Consider the following 27,661-nt stretch of genomic DNA (forward strand, 5'->3'; position numbering starts at 1 on the left):
ATGGATATGGATGAAAGTATGAGTCTGGATATAGACCTAGTTATGAACTTTGGCCTAATTATGGGCTTCGAGAAGACTGAAGCCATTGAGATGCCCAAATAATGATTTGCTTGATGGCACCTTTAGGGCTGATTTGGGAATTTGAAACCCATCATTGCTGGTAGCTAATGTGCTGGTATGGTCTTGCATAACTGCAACATCAATAAATTCTTTGCCATCAATAATGTCATTTAATAAAGTTAATGCTCTTTTTTCTTCATTGCTTACATAATTAATGGTTGACAGGAAAAATGAAAAATTCCATGATATTGATAAATGCAATGCCTTGATGCCTTTTAATTAAAACTTGATGGTCAAACACATTAAACGTTTAATAAAATTTTTTATTGTATAAAAGCTAGCTAAGTTACATGTTGGAATTCTCTTTTCTTGACATGTTTTAGTTGATTGGCTATTAGTTCCATATTTCTATTCAATGTAGACAATGGATTAATCCTGGTTCAAATGCTATCTGGAATTTGTAGACAATGGGCAAACACAACAGCATCACCTGGTTCAAATGCTGTCTGGAATTATCCAATGGATTGATCCTCCTGATGCTATTTCAAGTGCGATTGAATGTGGAAAAAGTGAAAGGTTGTTACCATAAATTACATTTTATTTGTAGTTTATTTAATGTTCAATCGTTTTCTTCTAACATTGTCTGATTTGGTTCTAGTGAGCTTCTTGATGGTTGCCGGGCATTACTCTCTATAGCAACTTTGACTACTCCTATGATTTTTCACCAGCTTCTGAAATCTATAAGGTCAGTGGGAATACTCTGCAGTAGTATTTAAATTCTCTCCATCTATTATTCATTATTTTATTAAATTGGTATTTGAATGTTGCAATGAGACCTATCAAAAAATGTCATAGTTAATCAGCTTTTTTAGTTTTTCTTAGCATTTGACCTGTAACATTGTCATCTAATATGGAGTTATGGACTACTGCAATATTAATGAAAAAGTAGAATTTAGTTTGCATCTTTTCAATTGGTTTTCTTGCCCATAACACAAGCTTATTTATGTGTTATGAATGGTATTTTTCACTTCCACATAGTTGACTTTTTGTCTGAATATTCAGCACTTTTGGTACCCTTAGCCTGTTATCTGCGTTGATGTGTGAAGCTGTGAAAGCCTGTTTAGCTAATAACAATGAGGAGGAAACTTGGAGTTGGTATGCAAGGGACATCTTGTTGGATACATGGACTGCCATTCTTGAGGTAATTTTTTATTTAATATGTAGACATTTCCGCCTTTGCTATTCTTGCTTTTAATGTTTCTCCTATTTATTTATTAAATTGTGAATTTGGCATTAGGGATCATTTTGTATAGTTTTACTTCAGTTTCTCTTGATGTATCATGAATAAAATCTCTTTCTTATTTTTTAGATAAGCAGCAGTAATTGATAATTTCAACCAATCAGAAAAAAAGTTCTTTATTATATTATTTATAATAAGAATAATCTACTACTGTACAATATTTTATCATGCATGGTGGAAAAACAACAGAAAGGCTAAAGCCATATTTTCCTAAACTATTTTCTTGACATAGATCCTCCAGTCCTAGCTCACCATTCATCCCCCAACATAACTTCTCTCTTGAGATTCATGCCCTAACTAGAGAACCTGCAATACTGAATTAGTAATTCAAGCTGAGCCTCAAAACTCTAGCATGTTTAACAAAAATTGCAGTTCAAGAAACATCTTTCTTAGATTTCAACTAACTTGTGACAACTCTGAAGCAAATTTTAACCCTTATAGCAAGGTTCAAAATATCGATACGCCGGTAGGGGCATATTGGGCGAATCGATACACATTTTTATTGCTTTTTATTTTTTTATTTTTTTTCGCAATGGTTCAGGGGGGTGGTTTAGGTCTCCTCTACCCCCTGAACTGGTCAGACCTCCGATACACCCAATGTAGGGGCGTATCAGAGGGATCCCGGAACGATACGTATCGGCCGATACGGGCCAATACGTGTCGATACTTTGAGCCTTGCCTTATAGTACTATTAGTAATTTCACTTTCAAAGAGTTTTCAAACCCATCTGGTCCTGAGAAGCTTAGAACAATGTATGCCCTATCATTTCTAGTTATTCCCCCTATATTTTGATACCTTGGTTACCCAGAGAGCAACCATTAAAGTCCAGTTTTAATCTGCCATGCTTAGATGCCCTACATTCAGCATTCATATGTTATCTTCTCAATGAATACCCTGCCACTATCTTCCATCCCCTTAGTTCATCCATAGTGATAGCTTTGAATTTCTCACTGGACGGTACACAATGAGAAACTCTTACCATGAGTATAAATGCGTTATTGAGTATTGACTGAAGAGAAAAGAAGGAAAGAAGTAAAGGGGGAGAGAATCAATAGATACAAAGCTGCTTTTGAGACTAAAAACAAATTTTGGGCAGTCAACCCTCATATTAGTATTTATAATAGGAGTTAAATGACTGGACAGCCCTCATACATATGACTCCCATTTATAGACTTAATAACTCAACACTCCCCCTAAAGGCTAAAGCTGAGTGCAGATGTTGAGCATGCCCTGCTTAGAAAGTAAGCTATCAAATTTAGGTTTAAGCACTCCTTTTTGTGAGAACATATTCTAGCCGACTTTCTGATTTTACAAAAGGAATGTCTCTAGAAATAATCTTTCCTCTTATAAACTACCGACCAACTTCTATGTACTTGGTTTTGTTGTGTTGGACTATATTTTATCCAATGTAGTGGCAACTTGGTTATCATAATATAACCTTATAGGTCCTTAGGATTCAACACCTAACCTTTATTCTGCCTTGGCACTATACCTGGCTCTGGCTATTTCATGTTCCTCCATGACACATTAGTACATTACCACTTACAAAGATGTGGTATCTTGATCTAGAACTCTTACCATCAACTGAGCCAATCCAATCAACATCTTAACTCTTGCTTCTAGTGTCCATCATCTGTATACAATACCCCTTTGCTTGGGGTAACCTTCAAGTAAGCAAGAATCCTCCTAGTTATGTCATGATGTGCCACTTGGAGCTGGTGCATATACTAGCTGAATACACTTGAACATAATTGATATGAATGAATGCTCATAACTTATTAGTCCCGTGATTAGAAGAATCCATGATTCAAGAATGGGTGGAGTGGGAAGAGGATGCAAGATGAGCATTTACAAGACCTTCCAAAAGCAGTGGATGAAGGGTTGGAAGGTGTTGTATTGCCCTCTTTTTGTGACAGAAACCAAGTAAATTGCTCAATTTCTGCCATGGCAGTAGCCGAATCTTGGGAAAGGGGCATACTTGTGAAGGCATATAGGTGATTCTAGTAGACAGTGGAGTGCCTAGTTGCCTAGTCACCTAAGTGGGTGCCTAGGCTAGGTGGTGTAACATTTTAAAATAAAATCTAAATTCTGGGTTAATTCCCTTGTTTATAGACCAATAGCATGCATTATAAATTTAAACAATAACCATTCTGTTTATTAATAACATTAAATTTCCTTATCTATGAAAAAAAAACATTAAATTTCCTCTCAAAACATGGCAGATCATACAGATATATTGAGGGAGACTCCAAAATGGTGGTGGCATGGTTGAGAGATAATACACAAGGCACATGGATATATGGATATGTATTGGGGGAAATTAGTAAGTTGGCAGCAGAAATGATGGCTACTTTTCAATGAGTCTGTAGAAGTGCTAACAGTATGGCTGATGCTTTGCCTAGGCAAGAGGTTAACAGATCTTAAATGTATTGGGTGGAGATTCGTAGGGAATGCTTTGTATAAATCTTCTTGAGTGTAGGTACTTGTCAAACTACACTTTCTTTGTACTTGTACATATTGTTTTTACTATTAAAAATTTTAGTTGTTACCAATCGAAAAAAAACATGGCAGGTCATAATATCTAGAAGACAATAATATTTTAGATCTATTAGTTTCAATATTTTCAAAATAAACACTATAATGTAATATGTATGTATTAGGGGTGTACAATCGGTCGGTTCGGTTAGAACCGAGGACCTGATTGACTATTCTGTTTTACCACCTTTCCCAATTGAACCGAACCAAATCGGCCCTAGCTGAATTCAGTTAGGTTTGGTTCAGTTTTTGGTTTCGGTTTTAATAATTAATGAGCAATTAATTATTAGTCTTTTGTCCAGGTTTTTATGAACAATTAATACAACTACATTCATTTAATAAACAATTTAATGACTAATTATTAAAACAACTACACCCATTCTTCACAAACAATTAATGAATAATTTATAATTAGTCTAGGTTTTAATACTTTAGTAGTTTAGAGTCTCTAGACAATTTAATTAACTATTATTAATTAAAAGCTAGGATGGGCCCAAAGCACAATGGGGAATTGCGAATTGGAAAAGATAATAATTATTAATTAATAAGTATAAAGAGATGTAAATCAGTCCTCAAATATTAGGTGTAAATTTGAAGATTAGAAGGAAAAAAAGGAAGAAGAGAAGTAAGAGAAGATGGCGAAAAGAGAAGGAAGAAGAGGAAGATTCGAATTATCTTCCCTTTCTCCTCTAATCCTTTTTATTAAGAATTAATGTTAGAGTAATGACAAGTATGCCCTTAAGTGGGCGGCCAGCTAGGCAGTAACATAAAAAGATTAAACAAAAGAAATAACATGCCCATTAAGAGAGGCTCATTAGCCAACAAGAAAAGAAAAGATATTACAAGAGAAGATACTAGGACCCATTCGGCCCAGTCTCTTTACACTCCCCCTCAAGCTGAGCATAGATGTCAATCATGCCCAACTTGCTTATATAGTGTGTCATTTTCCCTCTTGGAACTCCCTTGGTCAAGATATTAGCCAATTGTTCGTCTGATGTGATGAATGGCAAACAAACTTCTCCTGAGGAAACTCTTTCCCTTATAAAATGTTTATCAACCTCAATGTGCTTAGTTCTGTCATGTTGAACAGGATTATGTGCAATGTTGATAGCTGCTTGGTTGTCACAGTAAAGCATGATTGGCTTCTTGTAGTCAACCCCCAATTCTTCTAAAAGGGATCGTAGCCACAGTAATTCTGACACAACATGTGCCATTGCCCTGTATTCTACTTCAGCTGAGGATCTAGCAACTATTGATTGTTTCTTACTCCTCCAAGACACAATATTCCCAGCAACCAGAGCACAATAACCAGAGGTGGACCTTCTGTCATCAATACATCCTGCCCAATCTGCATCAGTAAAGGCTTCCAGCTTCATGTGACCATGCTTAGCAAATAGAATACCTTTCCCTGGAGTACCTTTCAAGTAGCACAAAACCCTTTCTACAGCAGCTAGATGTGTATCTCTGGGAGAATGCATAAACTGGCTGAGAACACTTACTGCATAGGAAATATCTGGCCGAGTCATGTAAAGGTATAACAACTTCCCAAGCAGTCTCTGAAACACTCCCTTATCAGACAAAGGTGCACCATCTGTGGCAGAAAGCTTATGATTAGGATCAATGGGAGTGGAGATGGGTTTAGCTCCAAGTTTACCAGTGTCAGCAAGAAGATCAAGGACATATTTGCGCCGAGATATGAATATACCATCCTTAGATCGAGCAACTTCAATGCCCAAGAAATACCGAAGATCTCCCAAATCTTTAATTTCAAATTCAGAGTGGAGAAATGCTTTTATTTTACTGGCCTCTTCAATGTCATTACCCGTGACCCCAATATCATCAACATAAACAATCAAGAAGGTCACCAGAGAGTCATTTCTCTTCAAGAACAGTGTATGATCAGATTGTGTTTGAATGTAGCCAAAGGAGACAAGAGCAGCTCTGAACCTCTCAAACCAAGCCCGAGGAGACTGTTTGAGACCATAAATAGATTTATGCAATTTACACACCTTGCGTTGCATTTCCTTCCCATAGACCCCTGGAGGCAAGGACATATAGACCTCTTCATGTAGGTCTCCATTCAAGAAGGCATTTTTAACACCAAATTGGTGTAGGGGCCAATCAAATGTAGCGGCTAGAGATAACAAAACCCTGACTGAGGTCATCTTAGCTACAGGAGCAAATGTCTCAAGATAGTCAATACCATACATTTGAGTGTAGCCCTTAGCAACCAACCTAGTCTTAAACCTCTCAATAGATCCATTAGAGTGATATTTAATGGTAAATACCCATTTACAACCCACTGGTTCCTTCCCTTCAAGCAAGTCAACAATATCCCAGGTATGGTTCTTATGCAAAGCATTCAGTTCAGCCATCATAGCATCCCTCCATTCAGGTTTAGATAAAGTCTCCGGTACGAACCTGGGTATCACATGGGAAGAAACAGAAGCAAGAAAAGAGTAGTAGGAAGTAGAGAGAAGGATGTAAGACAGGTGTTTGGAGATACAATGGGTTGTACACTTCCGCTTGCCCTTGCGGAGAGCAATAGGAAGGTCAAGGTCTAGGAAAGCTGTAGATGGGTCAGAAGAAGGCTGACCTGTTACCTTAGTAATGATGGGAGGAGCAAGAGGCTCTTCTGTAGGAGTGGAAACAACCTGCCCATGTCTGAATCTGTGCCTTTGGTACCACCTTTGGAGAACAGGATGAGGAGGATTTATAGGAGAATGAGGTGGAGGAGGAGGAGGAATAGGAATATCGGAGGTAGGACTCATGATAGGACTCAAGAGGAATGGGAAGATGAACAATTGGAGACATAACAAAGGGCTCAAGAGGAATGGGAAGATGAACAATTGGAGACATAACAAAGGGCTCTTCAGATTTCTCCCCCTCAGGAGAAATGCTAAAGAAAAGGAGTCAACTCAGCAAATGTGACATCCCGAGATACAACACGGGTGCCACTAATTGGATCAAAATAGCAATATCCCTTTTGTGTGGAGGCCTATCCCAGAAAAACACATTTACGAGCCTTAGGTTCAAACTTGTGCCTTTGATGACTGTGAATATGCACATAGCAAGTGCACCAAAAACACGGAGAGGAAGAGAAAAAATATCCTCATCTGGGAAGAGAAGGCTAAAGGGGGTTTTGAAGTTAAGGACCCAGGAGGGCATACAGTTGATAAAAAAAGTAGCAGTAAGAACAACATCTCTGCAAAATTTTATAGGAACATGGGACGCAAACAAGAGGGATCTGGCAACTTCAACCACTTGTCTGTTCTTCCTTTCAGCCACCCCGTTCTGTTGCGGAGTGTAGGAACAAGAACTTTGATGAATAACCCCAAAAGTTTCAAGATAGGTGAAGAGGGTTTTCTCAAAATACTCCTTAGCATTATCGGAATGGAATATTTTGATCTGAGTGTTAAATTGGGTGAGGATGAGTTCATGAAATTTTTGCACAATAGCTGGTACTTCATCCCTGGATTTCATGAGATAAATCCAAGTGTAACGAGAGTAATCATCAATAAAAAGGATAAAGTACCTGTAAGCCCCCATAGTTGGCAAATGATATGGCCCCCACACGTCAGAGTGAACAATATGAAAAGGAGAAAGAGATCTTTTATTGCTTACTGAATAAGAATGTCTACAATGCTTTGCTAGTTCACACGACTCACAATGAAGACTCGATAAAGACACTCCCTTAAACATATCTGGAAACAAATGACTCAAAGCAGAAAATGACAAATGACCAAACCGAAAGTGACATAACAAGACTTTGTTAACAGACTCTGACAAAACTGATTCTAAGGCAACTCCATGAGGTGGTCCAAAAGCTCTATCCGGTGTGTCCAGCAAGTATATTCCGTTCGCCTCATGGCCACTCCCAATCATCCTCTGAGATTGCAGGTCCTGAAAAACACAATGAGTGAGAAAAAAGGTTATGCTACAATTCATGGATTTAGTTAAGCTGCTAACAGATAAAAGGTTTGTGTTAAGTTTTGGGACATGAAGGACAGAGGATAAATAAAGGATGTCAGAGGTCTTTATATCTTCTTTACCAGAGATGGGAGCAAGAGACCATCAACAAGGAATATTTTCTCTTTGCCAGAGAGAAGGTGGTATGAGCAGAAGATATTAGACAGGCTGGTCATATGGTCTGATGCACCAGAATCAATAATCCAAGGGATTTTATGATTACCTGAAACTGAAGCATGATTTGTAGAAGCACGAATACCTGAGTGAGCAAATGCAGATGAAGATGATGTGTTGTTGTTGGAAGAGTGAGATGAAGAAACAATAGCTTCCAAGTGATTTAGTAGCCTCCCATACTTTTCAAAATCCGCCTTCATTGCTGCCAATTGCTCAATGGTTGATTTTTCTTCACTCTCCTTATTTCCTCCTTCAGGTACTGTAGCAACATTAGCAGTCTTAGGCTTTCCTACCTGACTGCCCTTCTTAGAGTTGTTTTTATTCTTAAACCTGTCAGGAAGAAGCTCAGGGTGAAGCTTCCAGCAAGTGTCCTTTGTATGCCTCGGTTTCTTGCAATATACACATATCTGCTCCTTTTTCTCAGTAGGACCCTTTGGCTTTATTCCAGCATGTGCATAGTGTTCTGTGGGTGGACCCTGCAACTAAACCTGCCGCCTACTCTCCTCACTGTTTATCATAGCGTATGCCTGGGAAAGGGTAACCTCATCTCTGGCCAGGATATTTTGCCTAATGATGTCAAACTCAGGGTTGAGCCCAGTGACAAATTTAAACACCCTATTTCTCTCCACCTACTTCCTATACATTTCAGCATCATTCTTACTCTCCCATACAACTGTCTCCATAACATCAATTTCTTGCCATAGGGATTTCAGTATAGAGTAGTAGATTGCTACACTCTTCTCCCCCTGTCTTAGGTTCTTCGCATCACTTTTCAACTTATAGATTCTGGCTACATTCAACTTCTGTTATTAGGTCTCAGTAACACTGTCCTATATCTCCTTGGCCGAAGACATACAAAGATAATGTTGACTTATATGAGGTTGCATAGAATTGACCAACCATCCTATGACAGTATAGTTCTCTTGCATCCATCTCTCAAATTCAGTGTCTGTCTCTTCGGGTTTCACTTTACTACCTGTGAGATACCCGAGTTTTCCTCTACTATAGACATAAATTCTTATAGACTGTGCCCAAGCAAGATAATTTGTCCCATCTAGCTTGATTGTGATCACACCGGTCAAAACGAAATCTATTGAGCCAAGGCCGGAAACCGGCACTTGCTTGAACTCACTTTCGTATGGCTCCATTAATCAAACGAAAATCAAAGAACCAGAAATTTTGTCTATATAAACTTACTTGAAGTCAAACCAGGACCCAGATGCTTGAAAACTAGGGTTTTACTCCGTCCAACTGTTGGGGAGGAAGAGAGAAGATGCAGCCGCTCCTATCAGAGCTTCCCAATCTCTTCCAAACCTGAACTGCCCTCCTTTAGGAGTCATTAAGGGTGTATGGGAAAAGAGGAAGAAGAAAGAAAAGGAAGAAATAGACCTGCTCTGATACCAAGATGTAAATCAGTCCTCAAATATTAGGTGTAAATTTGAAGATTAGAAGGAAAAAAAGGAAGAAGAAGTAAGAGCAGTAGTACAAGAAAAGAAGATGGCGAAAAGAGAAGGAAGAAGAAGATTCGAATTATCTTCCCTTTCTCCTCTAATCCTTTTTATTAAGAATTAGTGTTAGAGTAATGACAAGTATGCCCTTATGTGGGCGGCCAGCTAGGCAGTAACATAAAAAGATTAAACAAAAGAAATAACAGGCCCATTAAGAGAGGCCCTTTAGCCAACAAGAAAAGAAAAGATATTACAAGAGAAGATACTAGGACCCATTCGGCCTAGTCTCTTTACATAAAGTATTAAATAGAATATTATATATTTAATATATTTAATTAGATAAAACCATTTGTTCGTTTATCGGTTCAGTTCAGTTGAAAATCTCAGCCAAACTGAACTGAAAACCAATTTTCCAAAAGAACCGAACTGAACTGAACTAGCTTATTCAGTTAGGTTTGGTTCAGTTTTCAAGTTTATCGTTCGAATTTGAGCACCCCTAGTTTGTATGCAATTTCATATCAAATTAACAACTAAATGAGGCTATACTTTTATATAATAAAAATTTAAGATAGAAAAAGGAAAATAAGAAAAGAACAAAGGGTGCAACTGTTTTTATTTTTTATTTTTTGTAAGAGAGAGTGGTTCTACGAAGAAAATAAACCTCTTTTATCCTTCTCTTCTTTCTTCTTTTCTTTTTTTTTTCTCATCTTAAAACGTTTAGATATTTTAAATTGCAATAGTAAAACAAATTTTACCATTGATACAAGTCAAGGCACTTAGACCTGGTGCCCTGCACCCAACCAAAGGGAAAGGTTGCCTCGATGCCTAGTTGATGCCTTGGCAACTATGGGGAGGGGCACTCTGAAATTACACTGTTATTACTAGGCTGGGAATTATCAAAATTAGTCAAAGTGACATTGGCATTGCTCTTTTAGTCACTTTTCAAATGAACAGGCTTCGTATGGGATTTGTCTGTGTCAAGGTTTTTGGTAGTTGTGTATTAATCTCATCCAACTCATCAATTTATACCACCTTTGTGCTGGTGTGCCACTAACCTTCTACTTTCTTGATGCCATTGCAGGTAACTCCTACATAGCAGTTTGTAATATTGCCATCTGATGACTTTGTCTTCTAGACAAGGGAATATGGTTATGGTAGATATAGCACATCATTACTAAGATATATTGTTTGGTGAAGTTGTACTTTGGGTCTAAGCTAGTTAGAAACTCAAAACATTCTATTCTTTTCAACATAAGACTTTTGTGTTGCTTGAGGTCTTTAGAATAGTGCATCCACCTTCTAGTGATCAATCTTGTTTTTGATATGATGCCTAGACACATATATGAATGTGGAAATGTATATAGAAACAAAGATTCCATTACTTAGAATCATAAACATGGATATGGGTATGGATATACCATGTAATATACTTATATCATTCTTATATATCTAATTTTTGAAGTTAAATGTCATTTCTTAAGGCTCATGTCTTGTCAAATGTAATTAAATTACAACTTTTTTTATAGTATAGTTTCTTGAAACTTACCATCTTACTTGTGTTAAAAGGCTTAATGATATGGAATACATAGAGAAGTGTTAGTTCAGTATCTAGTATCGTATATAACACCAATATAGTATCCATGTATAGGTATTGGGGTATCATAATCCCTAGGAGGGAATGAATGGAAGGGAAGTGATTGTGAGTGTGACTGAATGCCATTTGGCCGTGCATTTTGCATGTTATTTTTTTTAAGTGCAGCTCATCTGGCTGTCTGGCTTTGGCAGACCAGAAAGCTGATAAGCTGTGCAGGGGAAGCCGTCTAAAATGGGTATTGGATCTCCTTGATTCCCCTTCACCTCTAAAGAGGGTGTTATGGTAATATTTGTCTAAATCTACTCATGGAACACATGGTTTTACAAAATAAAAATTATTCAAAGTGATTAAATATTCTTTATGGTTTGCAATGCTCACATGGTTGTTGTTTTCCAAAGTTTGTTTTATGTCAGCTGCATCATGACTTGTGCCATTCTGATGACAGCCGAAGGATAGTGGTAAGAGTGTTGTTCTTCCACCAGATGGGAAGAGTGCTGCTGCCAATGTTTTTGAATTGATTGTGCAATCTGAGCTAAATGGTAATACCTATGTTTTATATGCTTTCCTAGTGTATTCAAGCTGTTCTGTGGTATATATAGTTCTTTTCAATTGTGTAATTAGACTTGACATAATTATCCCATTGCGAAGTTTTATTGGTTCTGATTGCTATAATAGGGGTTCCTTTATAGCACATTAATGTTGGAAGCCTGTGATGCAGTTGCTGCTGCTTCAGCGTTTGATGATGGGGATGACTATGATAACATTCAGACTTCCATTTCTGGTACATCATTAGGCTTTTAATATTTATTTCTACCAAGTATCTTTGTCTTAGTTGCTACCCAGTATCCAATTATACATTATCGCTGCAATTTATTGGCAGTAATGGATGAGAGGTTGAGCTCTTATGCTCTTATTGCTCGAGCTGCAATTGATGTGACAATTCCTTTACTTGATCGACTGTTTTCTGAGCGCTTTTCATCACTTCATCAGGTGATTTTTCATTTTATTTAACAGTAACATTGTGCCTTAAGGCTTAAAACCTTGGAATGTTGTTTGGTGATTTGGCGTGATTATTTCTTGCTTCAAGTTGCCTCTAAGGCTTTTGACCAATTTTTAAGGTAAAAGCCATTCCTTTTGTCTAACTGATCGAATTGACTTGGTATGGTTTTGGTGGGCCTTAGGTGATAACAGGTTTTCCACTGCTAGTCCCAACTCATGGCTATAATTTTTGCTTTTACACTGTTATGGAACTGAACTTATTGAAAGAGGATAAAGAGACAAAGAACATTAGAAAGGAAGTCTGCATGACAGAAAAGGGTGGAGATAAGAAATGCCCACCTGTTCGGCAATAAGTGCTGAGGTTTGTTGAGGAATTCATTGACAATATGTCTAACAAAGCAGCTCATTGGGTGAGATCAGTCCTCATGGCTAGATGGATTCCTTCTAGAACAGGCTATATAAAGCTAAAATTTGATAGCTGTACATAGGAAATCCAGGTATGTCAGGCATTTGAGTGTTCAGATATGAGGAAGGAAGCATTATTGCATTGTTTTTGGTACCTATAGGGATCGAAGACTCAATCGAGGTAGCAACTTGGGCAATTCTCCACGGAAAAAGAAGGGAAAAATCTTTGAACATCAGAAATCTGATCATTAAAGGAGATTCAAGAATTGTGATTGGGGACATCTGAGATCTCATGGAAATTCAGATATGCTGTTGAGAAATCAGAAATATGATAGGGGGTTGTGATTTAACCACTGATGAGTCATCTGAGATCTTCATATCTTGTGATACCTCGAAGCTTAGTTCCACAATGGTTGAAGTTGTTGGAGTGAAGCCGGAGGAGGTTCCTAGATCTCTTGATGTTTTTTCAAATGGTGTTTGGATCTTGACGGAGCATGAAACATCACTCTGGGGGAAGGTCAAGAGGTTGAAGTTGAAGCTGATGTGACAGGTTGGAGGCAACACAGAAGCAAAGGTTTGGAAGAGCGATTGTCGACAGATGAACTCGGTTTGGAAGAAGAGAGGATGGAAGGAAAAAGGAACAATAATTACACAGGATAGGTTAGATGATTTAAATGGTTATGAAAAGGTGGAGAGTAATCTCGAGAAACGAAAGGTTAATGAAATTTCAAAATTGGGCGACATGTTAGACCTGATTGGGTTAGGCGATAAAATAGGCAAAGAGAGCGGGCCCGGTATTAGGGGCGATTGCTCTGAACTAGGTGGAACTCAGAGGGACTTTAGCAACTCGTTGGATTATCCTGGCGAGTCTGCTCTTAAAGGTGATTTTTGAGAGTTTAATGGACCCAAATTTATTGACTCAAGATGCTGGGCATTATCCAATACTCTAGCCAATCGGCTTATGTCATCTTCAGAAGTGGTCAAGTCAAAAGAAATGGGAGTTTCAGGGGCAGAATACAGAGAGGAGAGGATAGAATGCAAAGCTGGTGAATGCTCTATATCAGAAAACGGTTCTATAATAGAAATCAACAGGGTAAGAGAAGATGACCTCAAAGAGTTGGAAAAGTCAGAGAAAGAAGAAGAAGGGATTGGAAGGAAGAACAATTTGGGAAAGAGTTATGTGGAGGGAGGGAGAGGGGGACTGTGTTCAAACAGAGCATGAGCTAGAAGGCGATGTAATCATGAATGTTAGTGAAAGAGTAGAGATGGATGTTGAGAAGGGTAAAAAGGGAGGAAAACCTTTGTCAAAAGTACAAAGAAAAAACAAAAATATAGAACTTGACCTTTACAAGATGATAAGGTCACAGGCGACGAGGGTTGTGTAGTCTCGATTACAGAGGAGGAAGTAGTAATTATGGATGAAACTCACGTAATTGAGAAGACAGCAGATATGGAAATGGTGCTGAACAAAGAGGTGGAAATTAGTATAACTTTGGGATTATTCTTCCTGGGGGGTGGGAGGATTTTGCTAAGGAATCCTTCAGGGAGGTGGAAGAAGAGAATAGAGATCTGTTGAAGGAGAAGGATATGGAGACATTCACATTAGAAAAGAAGGTGGCTGGTTCGGTCTCTCAGATGGCTGAGGGGAAAGTGAGCGTGAAGATGGGCGGAGTCATAGGGGAGGGGAATTCTAAGAGAGAAGTCTCGGGTGCAGTTAGATTTTTTTGAAAAGAATACGATTTTTGAATTGGAGAGAATCAATGATAGAAGGGAGGCCTCTTCGACTGTGGACACAATTCCTAACGCAGTAAGATGATTCAGAAGACAGAAAACTAACCAAGCAGTGCAAGTTTCAAAAGTTTTTGCTAGATTAAAATTGGGAGTATTTGGGATGTGGCTAAAGAAGAAGAGGAAGAAGACAAAAAAATCTCCTCAGATAAGAAGTGGAAGCTCTGTTTAAAATCTGGATGGACTGAGAAATTGGGTAAAGTTTGAGGTCATTCTTTTGTCAGAAAGGGTCTTTTGGGTTCGGGGTGCATTTCATTGTTTTAAGGTAGGGATTGGGGGGATGGTTGGGATATCATATTACTGTATGTTTTTTGTCTTGTTTAGTGGAAGGGATTTTTTGATATTTGTGATGGGTTCTTCGTAGCTGTCTTTCGGGTGGGGTTTTCAGGATGTCTTTGATGTTTGTAGGGTTGATCATATTTTGTATTAGGAGTTAAGCTGAAATTTTTGGGTAGTTCTTTGGGTGGGTGATTTATTATCACCCTGTTGTATCCTTTTTTGTTTTCTTAATAAATTTTATTTTTTATTTATCTTCGAAAAAAAAGCGAGCAGGTATAATTTGGATCCCATGATCTGCAAACGGGCAGGCAGATGGTTTGCCAAAGTATTGAAGGATAGTATGTTTCTGGGCCAAGTAATGTAAAAGATTTTGTTTTAGTGCTTGTTGTTATGTCCTCGGAGATTGTTAATAAGGCTAACTACATTTTTCGGTGTTTAAGACAACCATTGTACCAATAATATTTCATTTAGATCAATAGAATTTTTAGTTATAAAAAAATAGAGTTTTTGAGGGGAAGGGTGTTAAATAAGATGAAGGGAAAGATGTTAGGAACAATGTTTTAGAACGCGGAGGCATGACGTGAGGTGTTCCATTACCTAGAGGTGTGAGGCATAGTTCAGAACGCAAGAGGCGTAAGCCTCCCGAACACAAGGAGGCTTATGCCTCCTTAAGAGGAGGGGGGTTAGGAGGAGGATGAAGAGGAAGGGGGGATCTCGTTTTTTTCTTTATTTTTAATAAAAATCTTTTATATTAAGAAGAATAAAGATGCATAACAATAGTTCAAAGGGGGGGTCTTGTTGAACAGAAGATATGGGAGTGGTAGACCTAATATACCTAACTAAGCTATTTAATAAGAAAATGAAACAAAGAGGATGCAAGATGACTGGAGAAAGGGCACTTTGGTGCTTATATTTAAAGACAAAATTGATATATAAAGTTGTCTTGACTCATAAAAAAGTGATATAAAGTTGTGATAATTATTGTGGGATGTTTTTATTGTGTTTTAGTACTGGGGCAGGGGGAGGGGAGGAGACAGTTGCTGGTGCAACTTTTAGTTACACAAAGTAGAATCTGAAATAGCACTTTTGAACAGAAGATGTAATTTAAGAAAACCTAGAATGCCGCTGTTCACAACACAGAAATAGAGAAACAAGAAAGGGGAGAAATAAGTGAAGACTTAGTGATTTTCAAGTTATATTTTGAAGAGTTACTGCAGATATAAAGTCAAAGAAGAATAAGAATAAGAATAATAGAATACCAATAAAGAAAAACAATAATATAGTAAATTAGAATCTACAAAAAAATAATAGAGAAAATAAGAGATATGTACTGAACTGGTATGATGATGATAAGATAATGTAGCTCGTACAATAGATTTGCTTCTGTTCTGAAATAACTAAAAACCTGTTATTGAATTTGCTATGGCTGATTCCCTTTGTTGGATAGGCAACTGAAAAACCCTTCTGCCGGAATGGGCAAGTCTTGATCCATCTGAAATGTGATGAAATTCCAACTTCAGGGCAGCCCAGTGCACGAGGCTCCCGCCAATGTGGGGTCTGGGGAGGGACAGCTGTACACAGCCTTATCCCTGCACAAGTGCACATACTGAGAAACTGTTTCCAAGATGAAATTCCAACTTCACTTTCTCTAAAATCTACACATTCACCAAATATTGTCTTTTAACCTATTTGATTCTAGATTAATTAAGGACACTGTTGGCACAATTTTAAATCAGAAAGCTACAAAAAACTAAAATTGATAAAAAAATACCAGATCCAAAAAATACAAAATTGTCATAGGATGAGGAATCAGGAGAAGCTTGGTTTCTTTTTCTTCTTCCATGTTTTCTTTTCTTTGTTACATGCTCATGTCACTCTTAATATGCATGACATGAAGTGTAGACCCAGTTTCTTATTTTATTTATTTAGGTTGATGGATGCACTTGAATGCATCAGTTCATTTGAGATAGCTTCCAACATCAGTACCATATGGTTAGATGCTAATGTTTTGCAGCTTTTGGTCTGTCAACGCAACAAAGGGTAAAGCTGAATTTTGTTGGAAGTTCTATTGGCAATCCAGGCCCATCTAGTATAGGGAGAGTTTTCAGAGATGGAGAGGGTAGAGTAGTTGCTATGTATTTGGGACCAAGAGGAGTGGGTGATTCATTGAGAGTGGAGGTGATGGCTTTACTTCAAGGTGTAAGGCTTGCTAAACAGTTGGGTCTACACCAAATTGAGATGGAAGAGGACTCTAAGTTGCTAATTGGGTGGACACAATCAGATAGATGGTGAGGGAAATCTATTGTATAGCAAGGGAGATTGGAGTATGCTTTAAGTGGACTGGAAGATCAGCTAATGGGCCAGCTGATACCTTAGCAAAACAAGGGACTACTAGGTATAATTTGTTTTGGGCAGTGGTGTAATCATCAAAATGTTTTGGGGTCAACACCCTTCCTTAGGATGGTTGACATTGTACTTTGAAATCTCTTATTTAATGAAAGTTACTGTTTGCAATAAAAAAGTGGCCACTCGCAGACTTGAACTGACATTGTCACGCTTGACAGCCCGAGAATTTACTATTACGCCAAGTAATGGCCCCCCTTTTTTTGATCAATAAGAGAAGATTCTATTAAAGCCAAACTTGAAGATTACAATGAGGTGGGCTTATTCTCCATTCCAAACAATAAATTTACAATTTTTCCCAAAACATTTGATGTCTAACACCCCTTGTTTAACTAGAGTATCCACCATCCCATTTGCTCTTCGTCTCAGCCATTTAAAAGAAACAGTCAACTCCCTTTTAATACTTTCAATTTCCTGAACTGTGTGTCTATGGATCCATGGGATTTGGGTACTGCATCTTGTTCAAGAAATGACCACCTGAGAATCCCCTTCCACCTCCAAGTTGTGGAATCCAAATTGCTTAGCAAATTTTAATCCATGTGGTATCCAAACAGTTCTTCTGTCAATGTATCCTCTTGCTCTAATGGTCCTGAATACAGAGCTAGCACCTTTCCTTCTGAATCTTGGAATACACCTCCTAAACCAGCCACAGCTTGATTATCAATTAAACTTCCATCAAAGTTAAGTTTTATAAAGTTGGTTGCCAGGGGTCTCCAGTCCATGATTGTTCTTTCCTTTCCTTGGGCTGAAAGAGCCACTTCCAAGTTCTCAGAATGTCATTCAGTGAGAAAACTTGGAAAGCTTCCAGAGTCTTCACCCATTTTGCAGCTTTTATTTTTACTATGTCTATGATTTCCGCCTCTGGCCTACTCTTTTCATTGAAAATTTTTCCACAATAACCTTCCTCTTTTCTTTGGCTGTCTCAAGAAGTTTGGATCAAAGAGACCCAAGTAATGGTCCCTTTTCCAAAAAAGAAAAAGAACAAGCAATTTTTCTATCTTACTTACCTTTTAGCTTGTGTTGTTTCCCTCATGATTGGTATTAAACTATTAATTGCTTATCTGTTTAGTCTTATGCTTTGTTTTGTAGGGCAGAGGCAAATCTGATCCTACACGCACTCTGGAGGAACTTTATTCTCTATTACTGATAATTGGACATGTTCTTGCTGATGAAGGAGAGGGAGAAACACCCTTGGTAAATGATCTTGTTCCTCCTCCCTCCTTTGAGTTTTCAATGCTAATGTACCCTTATCATTAAGAAAATATACGTTCTTCAGCTGGGAATGCAAGTTCCTGATGTTTATCTTGATTGTATATTACTTTCACTTTTTGAAATAAGTAAAGAGCTGGAAAGGATATAGGTGTTCTAAATGATACATGAAGTATTTTGACATTTATGAAATAACACATCCATTTAATGGTTGAATTATGCTTCTATCTGAAGATCTATATTGGCCATTGCATTTATAAAATTGCCAGTATTGGTGGGCAATCTCCACTCATCTTTCAGAGACATCTAACTTAACTTTACCAGTGAGGGATTCTTCTTTTGCTACATTAACAAAATATGTATTATTTCCACTCTTGAAGGTGTTTGAGAACTCCATAATTTGTTGACTTTCACTATAGGGGGGATTTCACATTTTCACTTTAAGCTGTCCTTTGGCTCCCCCTTCTAAATGTATTGATTATCTATAGATAGGTCAAACAGTGATTCTTTAGAATGTTTCATGGACACCATTTATTTGTCACTAAGGTCACAATAGGAATTCAAACCACTTTACCTCCCCAAACTTAGAAACAAGCATTGGACATACATTTCTATTATTCATGTACTATATATAATTTTGGGGGCAAAATAAAAGCTTCATTCATTACCAATTAGAAAAAAAAAGGCTTAGTGCATTATTTTATCCATCATGAAGTATGCTTACATTTTTTTTTTCAATTTTAATAGTACCAATCTAGCGGTTGATTATTAGAAAATGATTGGCATCATTGCTATTAGTTTATTTATTTATTTGCTTTTGCTTGGTGGGGGTGAGAACACCACTAATGGTCTATATACTCTTTGACAATCAGGTTCCGGAGGCACTGCAATGCAATTTTGTGGATATTGTGGAAGCAGAAAAGCATCCTGTTGTTATACTTTATGGGTAGAAGTTCTCACTTTCACTATTAGTACATGCACTCAATTGAGGTGGTAGTTATTTTTATTCTAAGAAGATGGAAAAATGAATCAATCTTGTATACCTTCCTATCCATATAATAAACATGAAATGACAAGCTTACTTTGTTATGCTATAGTTGCTATGTTTCTTCCACTTGCAGTGCAGTATATTATGTACCTTGTTAGAAGAACAGGCTTATTGTGATTTGCATGCCAGAATTTCTAGTTATAAGCATGTTATAATCAATTATAGTATCACAAGTGCTCTTATCAAATTCTTATCTGTCATTTTAGGAGATTTAGGCCTTTTTCCCATTATTTTCCTTTTGAATATTTATGCTTTTTTACTATTTTTTTCATGGCACATCATCCATTATTTCTTCATGGCACATCATCCTCAATGGCATAAACATATGTGGCACATTTGGTGTAGCTGTGAAGGCACCAAACCTGGAAAAATGTATGATACACTTTCTTGTTTCATTTCAGTGAAATGTGAAATAGATTTTTGCTAGATTACTCTCAAATGAATTTATTGCTTAAATAATTTTTTTATAACATTTCTGAAATGTTGCTTCCCTATGAGGTGGTTAACCTTGGGTAAAATGTGAAATAGATGCAAGGTTTTAAAAGGATAAAGGCGTAGTTGAGGCATAATGGCCCAGAAAGCTGAGGTGTATGCCTCAAAAGTTAGAAAAATTATAAATTATAAAAATAACATGTGGTGTACCAATTTAGAATGACAGAAGGTGCAAATATCCATAAAATGGAAGTTTATAAGCAATAAGTTCTAGCTTTTAAGTGTTAAATAAAATAATAACTAATCAACTAACGATTATATACATTTTACATTTCAAGTTTCAAAATGCAAAGTTCTCAAATTATTCAAATGAACAATTATTCAAAATGCAAATTTCTCAAATTATTCAAAGCAGGTTAGTTAATTTGATTTATGCAAAATGGTCTTGTGTCTAGAAATGGCGGAAGTAGAGAAATCAAACGATTTGAAGGAGGCGTGGAGGCCCTTCTACCAGAGGGCATCTGAAGCTGAGATGTAGTTGTTAGTGTGAGGTTGTTGATATTGATTATGTGAACGATGAAGGAGACAAGGATTCAAATCGTGAAAGAACAGATAGAAGAGTTGACTGGCAGTTTGATGCTTTTGAGCACTTGCCTTGTTGGTAGGTTCATAGGCTGCGAGTTGAAGAAGGATTCGATTGAAGCTCGAGTGGGGTCAAAATGAGGGAAAGAAAGAGTTGTGGGCGTCAGGAGTCTGGTTAGGGGTCTGTTCCTGTTTATGCTTCAGAGTAAGGAAAACACTGAATGGGTGATGGACTCAGAAAAGGAAAAAACGAGAGAGATAGATCTAAGAATGTGCTGGTGGTTTCCAGCGGTAGGGGAGGTTCAGACTGGACAAAGGAGGAGGGCGGTGTAGATTGGAGTAGTGGGGATTCTGTTGCATGTTTGGGGTCCGATGACTTTCAAGCTGATTGGAGATAGGTTTGGGAAATTTCTCAATTTCGATGAAAGGAATGACAACTGGGAGAAGATTGATTTTGTAAGATTATTAGTGGAAATTGAAGATCTAGAAGAAATTCCAAACTCGATGGAATTACTATTTGCAAGGGAGAGTTATGACTTGTGTATGTTCATAGAAGGAGAATATCTAACATTATGGAGGGCAAAGAAAATCACTACCTCTCCCGAGGCCTGCTCGGAACTTAGGAAGGCAATGATGATGACTTGCAGGGAGGAGACATCCTCCCTGTAATGAGTTGCCTTTTGGGAAGATGAACCATTGGTCTGAGGTTGAAGACGAAGGAGTTGAAAGGGCCTGGGGGGGTAAAGTAGTAATTTAAAAAAGGGGATGAAATTATTCTAATTAATGAAAGCCTTAGGAATGACATGGAAGAGGAGGGAGAATTCCATGAGTTCAGTCACTGCTTTATGGATGAATGTGTTAACTCCTTTTCAGATACCCAAGGGACAATAAGGCAAAGTGGGGTCCACATCTTTAAGAAGTTAAGTGGTTCCATTGCTGTGAGACATGTGGCTGGAATTGACGGGAAAGAGTAGGAAAGATGTGGGTTAGTAAATAGGAGCTTATTAGTTGATTTTGTTAGGTCAAATCATACGAGCAAAGTTGTTGGCTATGGGAGTGGGAACCACTCTTCAAGTTTGAAGAATAGGTGTAATAGTAATTATATGGGGCTCAATTTCCTAATGGCAATAAAGGGGAAAGGTGCTAAGTTTAAGCAAAGAAATAGAAGAAGAGCGTTTCGAGAACAAAGGACGGGAACAATGAGAAAGAGGCAACTCAGTTTAGTTCCGAGAGGCATCCATGTACTAGGGATTGCGTTGCCAACTTTTTGCAATGGGTGAAGGTGGTCAGAAGGACGAAGCGGACCAGAATAAAGCTGATGAGCCAACCAAGTATGACTATTAGATTTGGGTCTTTTGTAGTTGGGATCGCTTTTGATTCTATGTAGTGGAATGGAGTGGTTTCTTCTAATTGGAGCTTGGGGAAATTTGAAAGAGGAAAAGAGGGAAAGAAAGCATGTTTAAGGGAAGAATAGAGGGGAGAGGTAAGAGGGGGAAATGAACAATATGGAGGGGAGAAGGGGAGGTTATTGAAGGGAGTGAAGTCTGGCATACAGAGGTATGCAATTTAGGGGAGGAGGGTAAAAAAGAAGAGAGTGGTAGTGCTAACGTTTCTGATAATCTGTTAAGATTTGTTGTCAAAGTCGACAAACTTGGAGTGGACTTAGGACCAATGTTTTAAAAACTGATCCAGAACTGGAACTGTTTTGGCCACTGGTTTCCAGGTCGATGGTTTGATCGTCCAGTTTGAATGGACGACCATTCTAACAAAAACCTAAAAAACTAGAAAAGTAATTAAAATAAAACTGCAAAAAACTGTTGAACGGGCTGATAGTTTGACTGCTTGGGTCAATGGGTCGTTGATCATTTCAGCGGTTTTTGGCCAGGGATTAGGTTTGGGGTAAAACGTAACCGGTGCCTAGATGGTTCTCGGGCCGAATGGTCCGACAGCGTCAGTTCAAAAACATTGCTTAGGGCGAAGAAGTTTAGTGAACAAGGAAGGGGATGAAGATGGGTTTGGGATGATGAAGAAGGCTAGGGACCCGGGTAAGTTCCGAATTATTCATGTTTAAAATGTTTTCTCAAGACTAAAGGATGGTCTGATTCGTGTTAGGCCTACAAACAAGTTTAAGAAAGTTTATTGAAGAGAAGTTCTAGGGGCAAAGGCCTAAAATATAAACTTGATGAGAAAGAGGGTATTGAAACTTAAACGAGAGATGAGGAGTTGCTTCGGTGTTCTAATCCTAAGGATGGCGTGACGACTAGGTTAGAGGAGAAAGAAAAGGAGCTTAGGCGAGAGAGCAAGAAGACTTTAAATGATTCATTGACTGTTAGGGAGCAAGAAGTCTTTGCATTATCTAAATTACTACTGGTGTAATTTTCAACTTGGTATCAGTGCAGGTTCTCACTTTCGACCTTTTTCTCTTTTCTTTGCCCATACATAGTGTGTATGAAGAATTGATTGGTTGATCAATCAGCTACTTATGCAGCCCAGTTAGGAGGTTTTTTGTGAGAGTTTTGTGGAGGCTTTTATCCCTAGTTGAAGCCCAAGGCAGGTTTTTGGAGATTTTTTTCCCAAAAACCCTAGATAACTAGAGAAATCTTGTTACAGGTCGTAGAGATAGTTTCAACCAGGCGTTTGGGGATCAAAGATAAGCCTTTTGATTTATATTGACGGACATTTTGGTTGGATTGAGTTCTAGAACCTTTGGAAGGGGCGGTTGAAGTTTCTCTCCTTCTCCCCATCTTGTCGAGTCCTATGAAACCCTAATTTTGGGGGGTTGAAGGGTTCTTTGCTTAGAACAGTAAATCTAGCCTAGTAGAACCCTAATTTGATTTTCATTTGCATTTGTTTACTCAATGGAGCAAACTGGAGGAGAGACCAAATATTCCACAAATTCTGAGTTTGGACTTGAGGGGTTCGTGGTGAATCTTTTTGTGGCTATGACTATTGTGAAGTTAGATGGGACCAATTATTTAGCTTGGTCTCAATCTATTAAGATGTATGTGTGTAGTAAAGGAAAATGGGGTTACATTACTAGGAGCAAGAAGAAACCGAAGGAGGATGATCCTACCTATGAAAGGTGGATGCAGGAAAGATATACAGTAGTGGGTTGGTTAGTGAATTCTATGCAACCACACATTAGTCATCATTACCTGTGGATGGAAATTGCAAAAGAAGTGTGGGATAGTGTCACAGAGACCTATTCCCAAAAGCTTATTGTTGCTCGAGCATACAAATTGAAGCATGATGTGAATAATCTAAGGTAGGGGGAGAAGCCCTTAGCCATCTACTTCTCTATGCTGAAATCTCTTTGGCAAGAGATTGATTTGATGGAGACTGTTGTTTGGGGTTGCACAAAGGATGCTGAAACATATAGGAAGTTAGTGGAGAGAAATCGGGTCTTGAGTTCCTCACCAAATTCATTGTGAGGTAGAATATTTTAGCAAAGGATGAGGTGACTTAGTCAGGCATATGCTATGGTGAGCAGTGAGGAGAGTAGAAGACAAGTTTAGTCTGTTGAGCTGTAGGTTGATTACCAAGTTTTAAAATGTCGATGTCGATGGAAATGTCGCTTACCAAAATATAGGACATATGTCGGAAATGTCGTGGGGAAATATTGTAAAAATTAGAGACATTATGGAAATATTATGAAATATGTGGAAATATGCAAAGATATTTTGTAAAATGATAAAAGAAGCATGAATACATATTTCTAGACTATTATCTTATTCCCAACCATTATATAAAGCTAAGAAACTAAGATCAATAGCAAATTAGTAAATGATGATTTACTGATTTATTATGCATTTTGATGTTTTTACAAGGTTATATGATATTTTCTTTTCTTATTTTTAATTCCGATTTATTATAAATTCTAATGTGTTTATTTCACACTAGTAAATAGAAATACATTTATTCTGATTTTTTAAATATTAAAGTTATAATACATTATGTTTTATTATAAATTTAGTAAACTGATTCTCCTTTTTGTAGTATTAAGATTATGATAAATTCTGATTTCTTATAAAACTTAATGAATTTATTATGATTTTTAGTACTAAATTTATAATAAATTATGATTTAGTATAAAATTTATTAAATTTATTCTGATTTTTTATATTAAATGTAGAATATGATTTATTATAAAATTTAATAAACATTTTCTGATTTTAATAAATATTTTAAAAAATACTAACTAGTTAATATTTTATTACTTGAAAAATATTTTATGTTTTACATTATAAAGTAATTATTTATTCTTTTGTTTTTATATTTTGTTAATTCTTTTTTATAAATATTTTGTTTGAAATAATAAATAGAAATTATTAATGTACATTAGTCGACATCTTGTCGAAATTAGTTGACATCCTGTCGAGATTAGTCGACATCCTGTCGACATAATAGGAAAAACTGCATTTTTTTTGGTTATTTGGACCGATTTGGTCGACATTTCCTATATTCCGAAATATAGGAAATGTCGACCGAAATAATGTAATTTTTATATTACGATCCATTTTCATGTCGGTGAGCCTCGACATCGACATATGTTGGGCGACAGTAGCGACATTTGAAACCATGCTGATTAATATGCCAATGCTGGGATGAAGCCGAAGGTTAACACTGGGAAGAAAGATTTTTATCCGTGAATACTGCAAGAAGCCTAAACACACTAAAGACACATGTTGGATGTTGCATCCAGAGCTCATTCCTGCCAGACTCAAGAAAGAAAATGGTGGAAAAAGGTTTGAAACTAGAAAAGGTGGAAATGCAAATGTAGCCACCTCTTCACAAGGTGAACAAGGATAGGGTGGAGAGAAGTCATTAGGAGAATAGCTTGTAGCCGCCAGGGCTGAATATGAGAAGTATGGCTGAATTATCAGTTATTTGGAGTCCACTACTACAGCTCCATCAGAGTCTGTTCCTTCCTCTACATATGCTCACTCAAGTATTCGTGTCACTGCAGATCATGCTTCTGTCTCAGGTACTCATAAAACCCCTTGGATAATTGATTCTAGTGCATTTGGCCGAGATACGATTGTTAGATAGTTTTGTATGCCCTTAGCTCCAATCAATTTTGATGTACTTTTGACATTTAGTGTAAATGAATAAAGTGCATGTTTGATTCATGTTGTGTGGTATATTTCTGTGTAAGACCCTTAAACTGAACACTTAATGAGACTCGTGTTAGTTTAGAACATTCACAGCTGTTGGATAAGTCTGGGGAGATTTATCCTGCCAAGGCTGACACTGGTGTGCTGCCAAGTGTTGGGGTGGCTTGTCTCAGTCGCCAGGGTGAGACCCAAGGCACATGCAGTGTAGGATTACTTGAATCCTTGAACCGGACCAGATTTCCAGTATTGCCTTGGACCTTGGAGATTGATGGGCAAAACTAGAAAGTTACACCTGACCCCTAGACTCGATTATGATACTGCACTAGGTGTCGGATTGGGCTGTCTTTGATATGCCAATCAGTGAGATCCTTAGCGGGGGTCAAAACCTTGGTATGGTTGGACAGTCTGAGAATTCGTCTGAGTGGGTGATCATAGTGACGGGATCAACCCCTTTGTCGGACAAAGGTAATGATCGGGGATGCACTCTCTCTGATGGAAACCAAATTGCCGACAGTTGATTTCAATCGTTGGAATTTTGTTTTGCAAATTTTATATATATGATATATATACTTATACGGTTTCAAAATGTTTGCAAATGGTTTTAATTCCCGGGATCCATGTGAGTAGAGAGTGCAACACTGTTCCTTGCAACCGAGGGAGAGGTCCTCTCTTGTCGGGCAGTGTTTGATCATTATGGGCTGAGAGGTTAAGTGTAAGACCATTGAGGATAATACCTGATGGGCTAATCTTGCATCTGCCCACAGTCCCTGGGTGTTAAAAGGTGGCTTGGCCCACGGACCACTTAGGGTAAATGTTGGGCCCATAGAGCCCATTTGATGGGTTTTAGGGGGTGCACTGTCCATAACAGTGTATTCGGCCAGGCCTTGTAACAAAGGCTGGGCTGAACCCATGTGGCTGATGTGTAGATCAATGCTTGGGTCCCATGCCATACAAAGAAGCCCAACTGGGCAACAGCTTGGAAACTTATTGAGCATTGATTACTTATTGGGCCTAAAGCCCATTTCGACTTGGGCTGATATGATCACCCACTTAAGGGGGCGTATCTAGGATTAGGGTTAGCTAAAGAATTAGGGTTCTAACCCTATCCACTCTTGGACACCAAATACAAATGTGATTTGAATCTGGTAACCTCCTAATAAAATCAGGAATGGGCTGACCTAATCTGCAGATAGGATTAAGATTATCCCCTATCCAAATACTGATTTGGATTGGGATAACTCCTAATGGGATTAGGAGGTTTCTTAATCACTAAGAAAAGAGGAAACCCTAATCTTGAATTACATAGAATTCGACCTAGGGTTTTGCAATTACACTTTCTGCAATCTAAGATAGGATCTCATCTTCCTAAGCTGAAATCTGCATCCACGCCACTTTCAACCTTAGGAACTCCTCCAGCCGCCGCCACCTTACTACTTGGTTCGAACTTCTCTAAAGGGAAGTCAAGAAGCTAGTTCTTGAGATCAGTCTTTGCTGAAAGGCTGATTTGGTTCGGTGCTCTAAGCCTCCAACGGATTCTTGCGAAGTGTTCAGTACGTAGGACGTACACTGTTGGTTCTGCCCCACCATCGCTGTGTCATCTTCAGCGGGAGCAGATCTTGGATACTTCTTTGGGCGTGAACACCGACGTTGGGAGATCTTGATTCTCTGTATCAGGTATAACCTTTCCCTTGTTCTTGGGTTCAGATCTGGTTTGGTTTGGTTCGAGTAGGTCCTTGAATAATTGATTCTAAAATAAGGGAATACGATTCCCAGTTGATTGAAGGGAGAAAAATTTTTGAAATTCGCCCACCTATTCCGCTTTTTTCTTGGTGTCCATACGATGGATTTCTCCCTCTTTTCAACGATATCCCTTGCTGATGGTTTTCTTGCCCCTATCACGGGAAAGGGAGACATTAAGACCTCTAATGCCTTGACCTTATCATCTGTTCTTCGTGTACCTAAACTTAATACAAATTTGCTTTCAGCTTGTAATTTGACTAGATCTCTTAATTGCAGTGTGACCTTTCCTTCATATTGTGTTTTTCAGGACATGGAATCTCTAAAGGTGATTGGGAGTGGCCATGAGGCGAAAGGGATCTATCTGTTTGACATGCTTGAGCAAAGCCAAGTACAACCTAATAGAATTGCATTTTTTTTAAAGTCCACTAGTTGTATTATGTTATGTCATAGTCATTTGGGTCATTTGTCTCTTCCTTCATTGAGTCAGTTGTTTCTAGAGTTATTTAAAGGAATTAGTATCTAGTCTTCATTGTAGTTCTTGTGAGCTGTCAAGTCATTGTAAGAACACTTATCCTTTAATTA

At 37.9% G+C, this 27,661-nt stretch overlaps 1 protein-coding gene across 4 annotated transcripts in view; it reads left to right on the plus strand.

Moving 5' to 3' along the window:
- The window catches only part of LOC104602862 (exportin-4 protein), a 155,082-nt gene that overhangs the window by 69,347 nt on the left and 58,074 nt on the right, over nt 1-27,661 (plus strand). For 2 of the 4 annotated variants that reach the window (XM_088894963.1, XM_088894964.1), the window contains exons 10-18: nt 525-636; nt 719-805; nt 1,123-1,261; nt 11,526-11,619; nt 11,799-11,861; nt 11,961-12,070; nt 18,044-18,148; nt 19,036-19,109; nt 19,557-19,583. In XM_088894963.1, coding sequence (XP_088751089.1) covers nt 525-636; nt 719-805; nt 1,123-1,261; nt 11,526-11,619; nt 11,799-11,861; nt 11,961-12,070; nt 18,044-18,148; nt 19,036-19,109; nt 19,557-19,583 — 811 coding nt within the window. The remainder of the gene's footprint in view (nt 1-524; nt 637-718; nt 806-1,122; nt 1,262-11,525; nt 11,620-11,798; nt 11,862-11,960; nt 12,071-18,043; nt 18,149-19,035; nt 19,110-19,556; nt 19,584-27,661) is intronic. The other 2 variants (XM_010266721.1, XM_088894965.1) reach the window with 1 other exon arrangement.

The sequence above is a fragment of the Nelumbo nucifera genome, chromosome 1 (assembly GCF_055504915.1).
Source record: "Nelumbo nucifera cultivar China Antique chromosome 1, China Antique-T2T, whole genome shotgun sequence".
Lineage (NCBI taxonomy): Eukaryota > Viridiplantae > Streptophyta > Magnoliopsida > Proteales > Nelumbonaceae > Nelumbo > Nelumbo nucifera.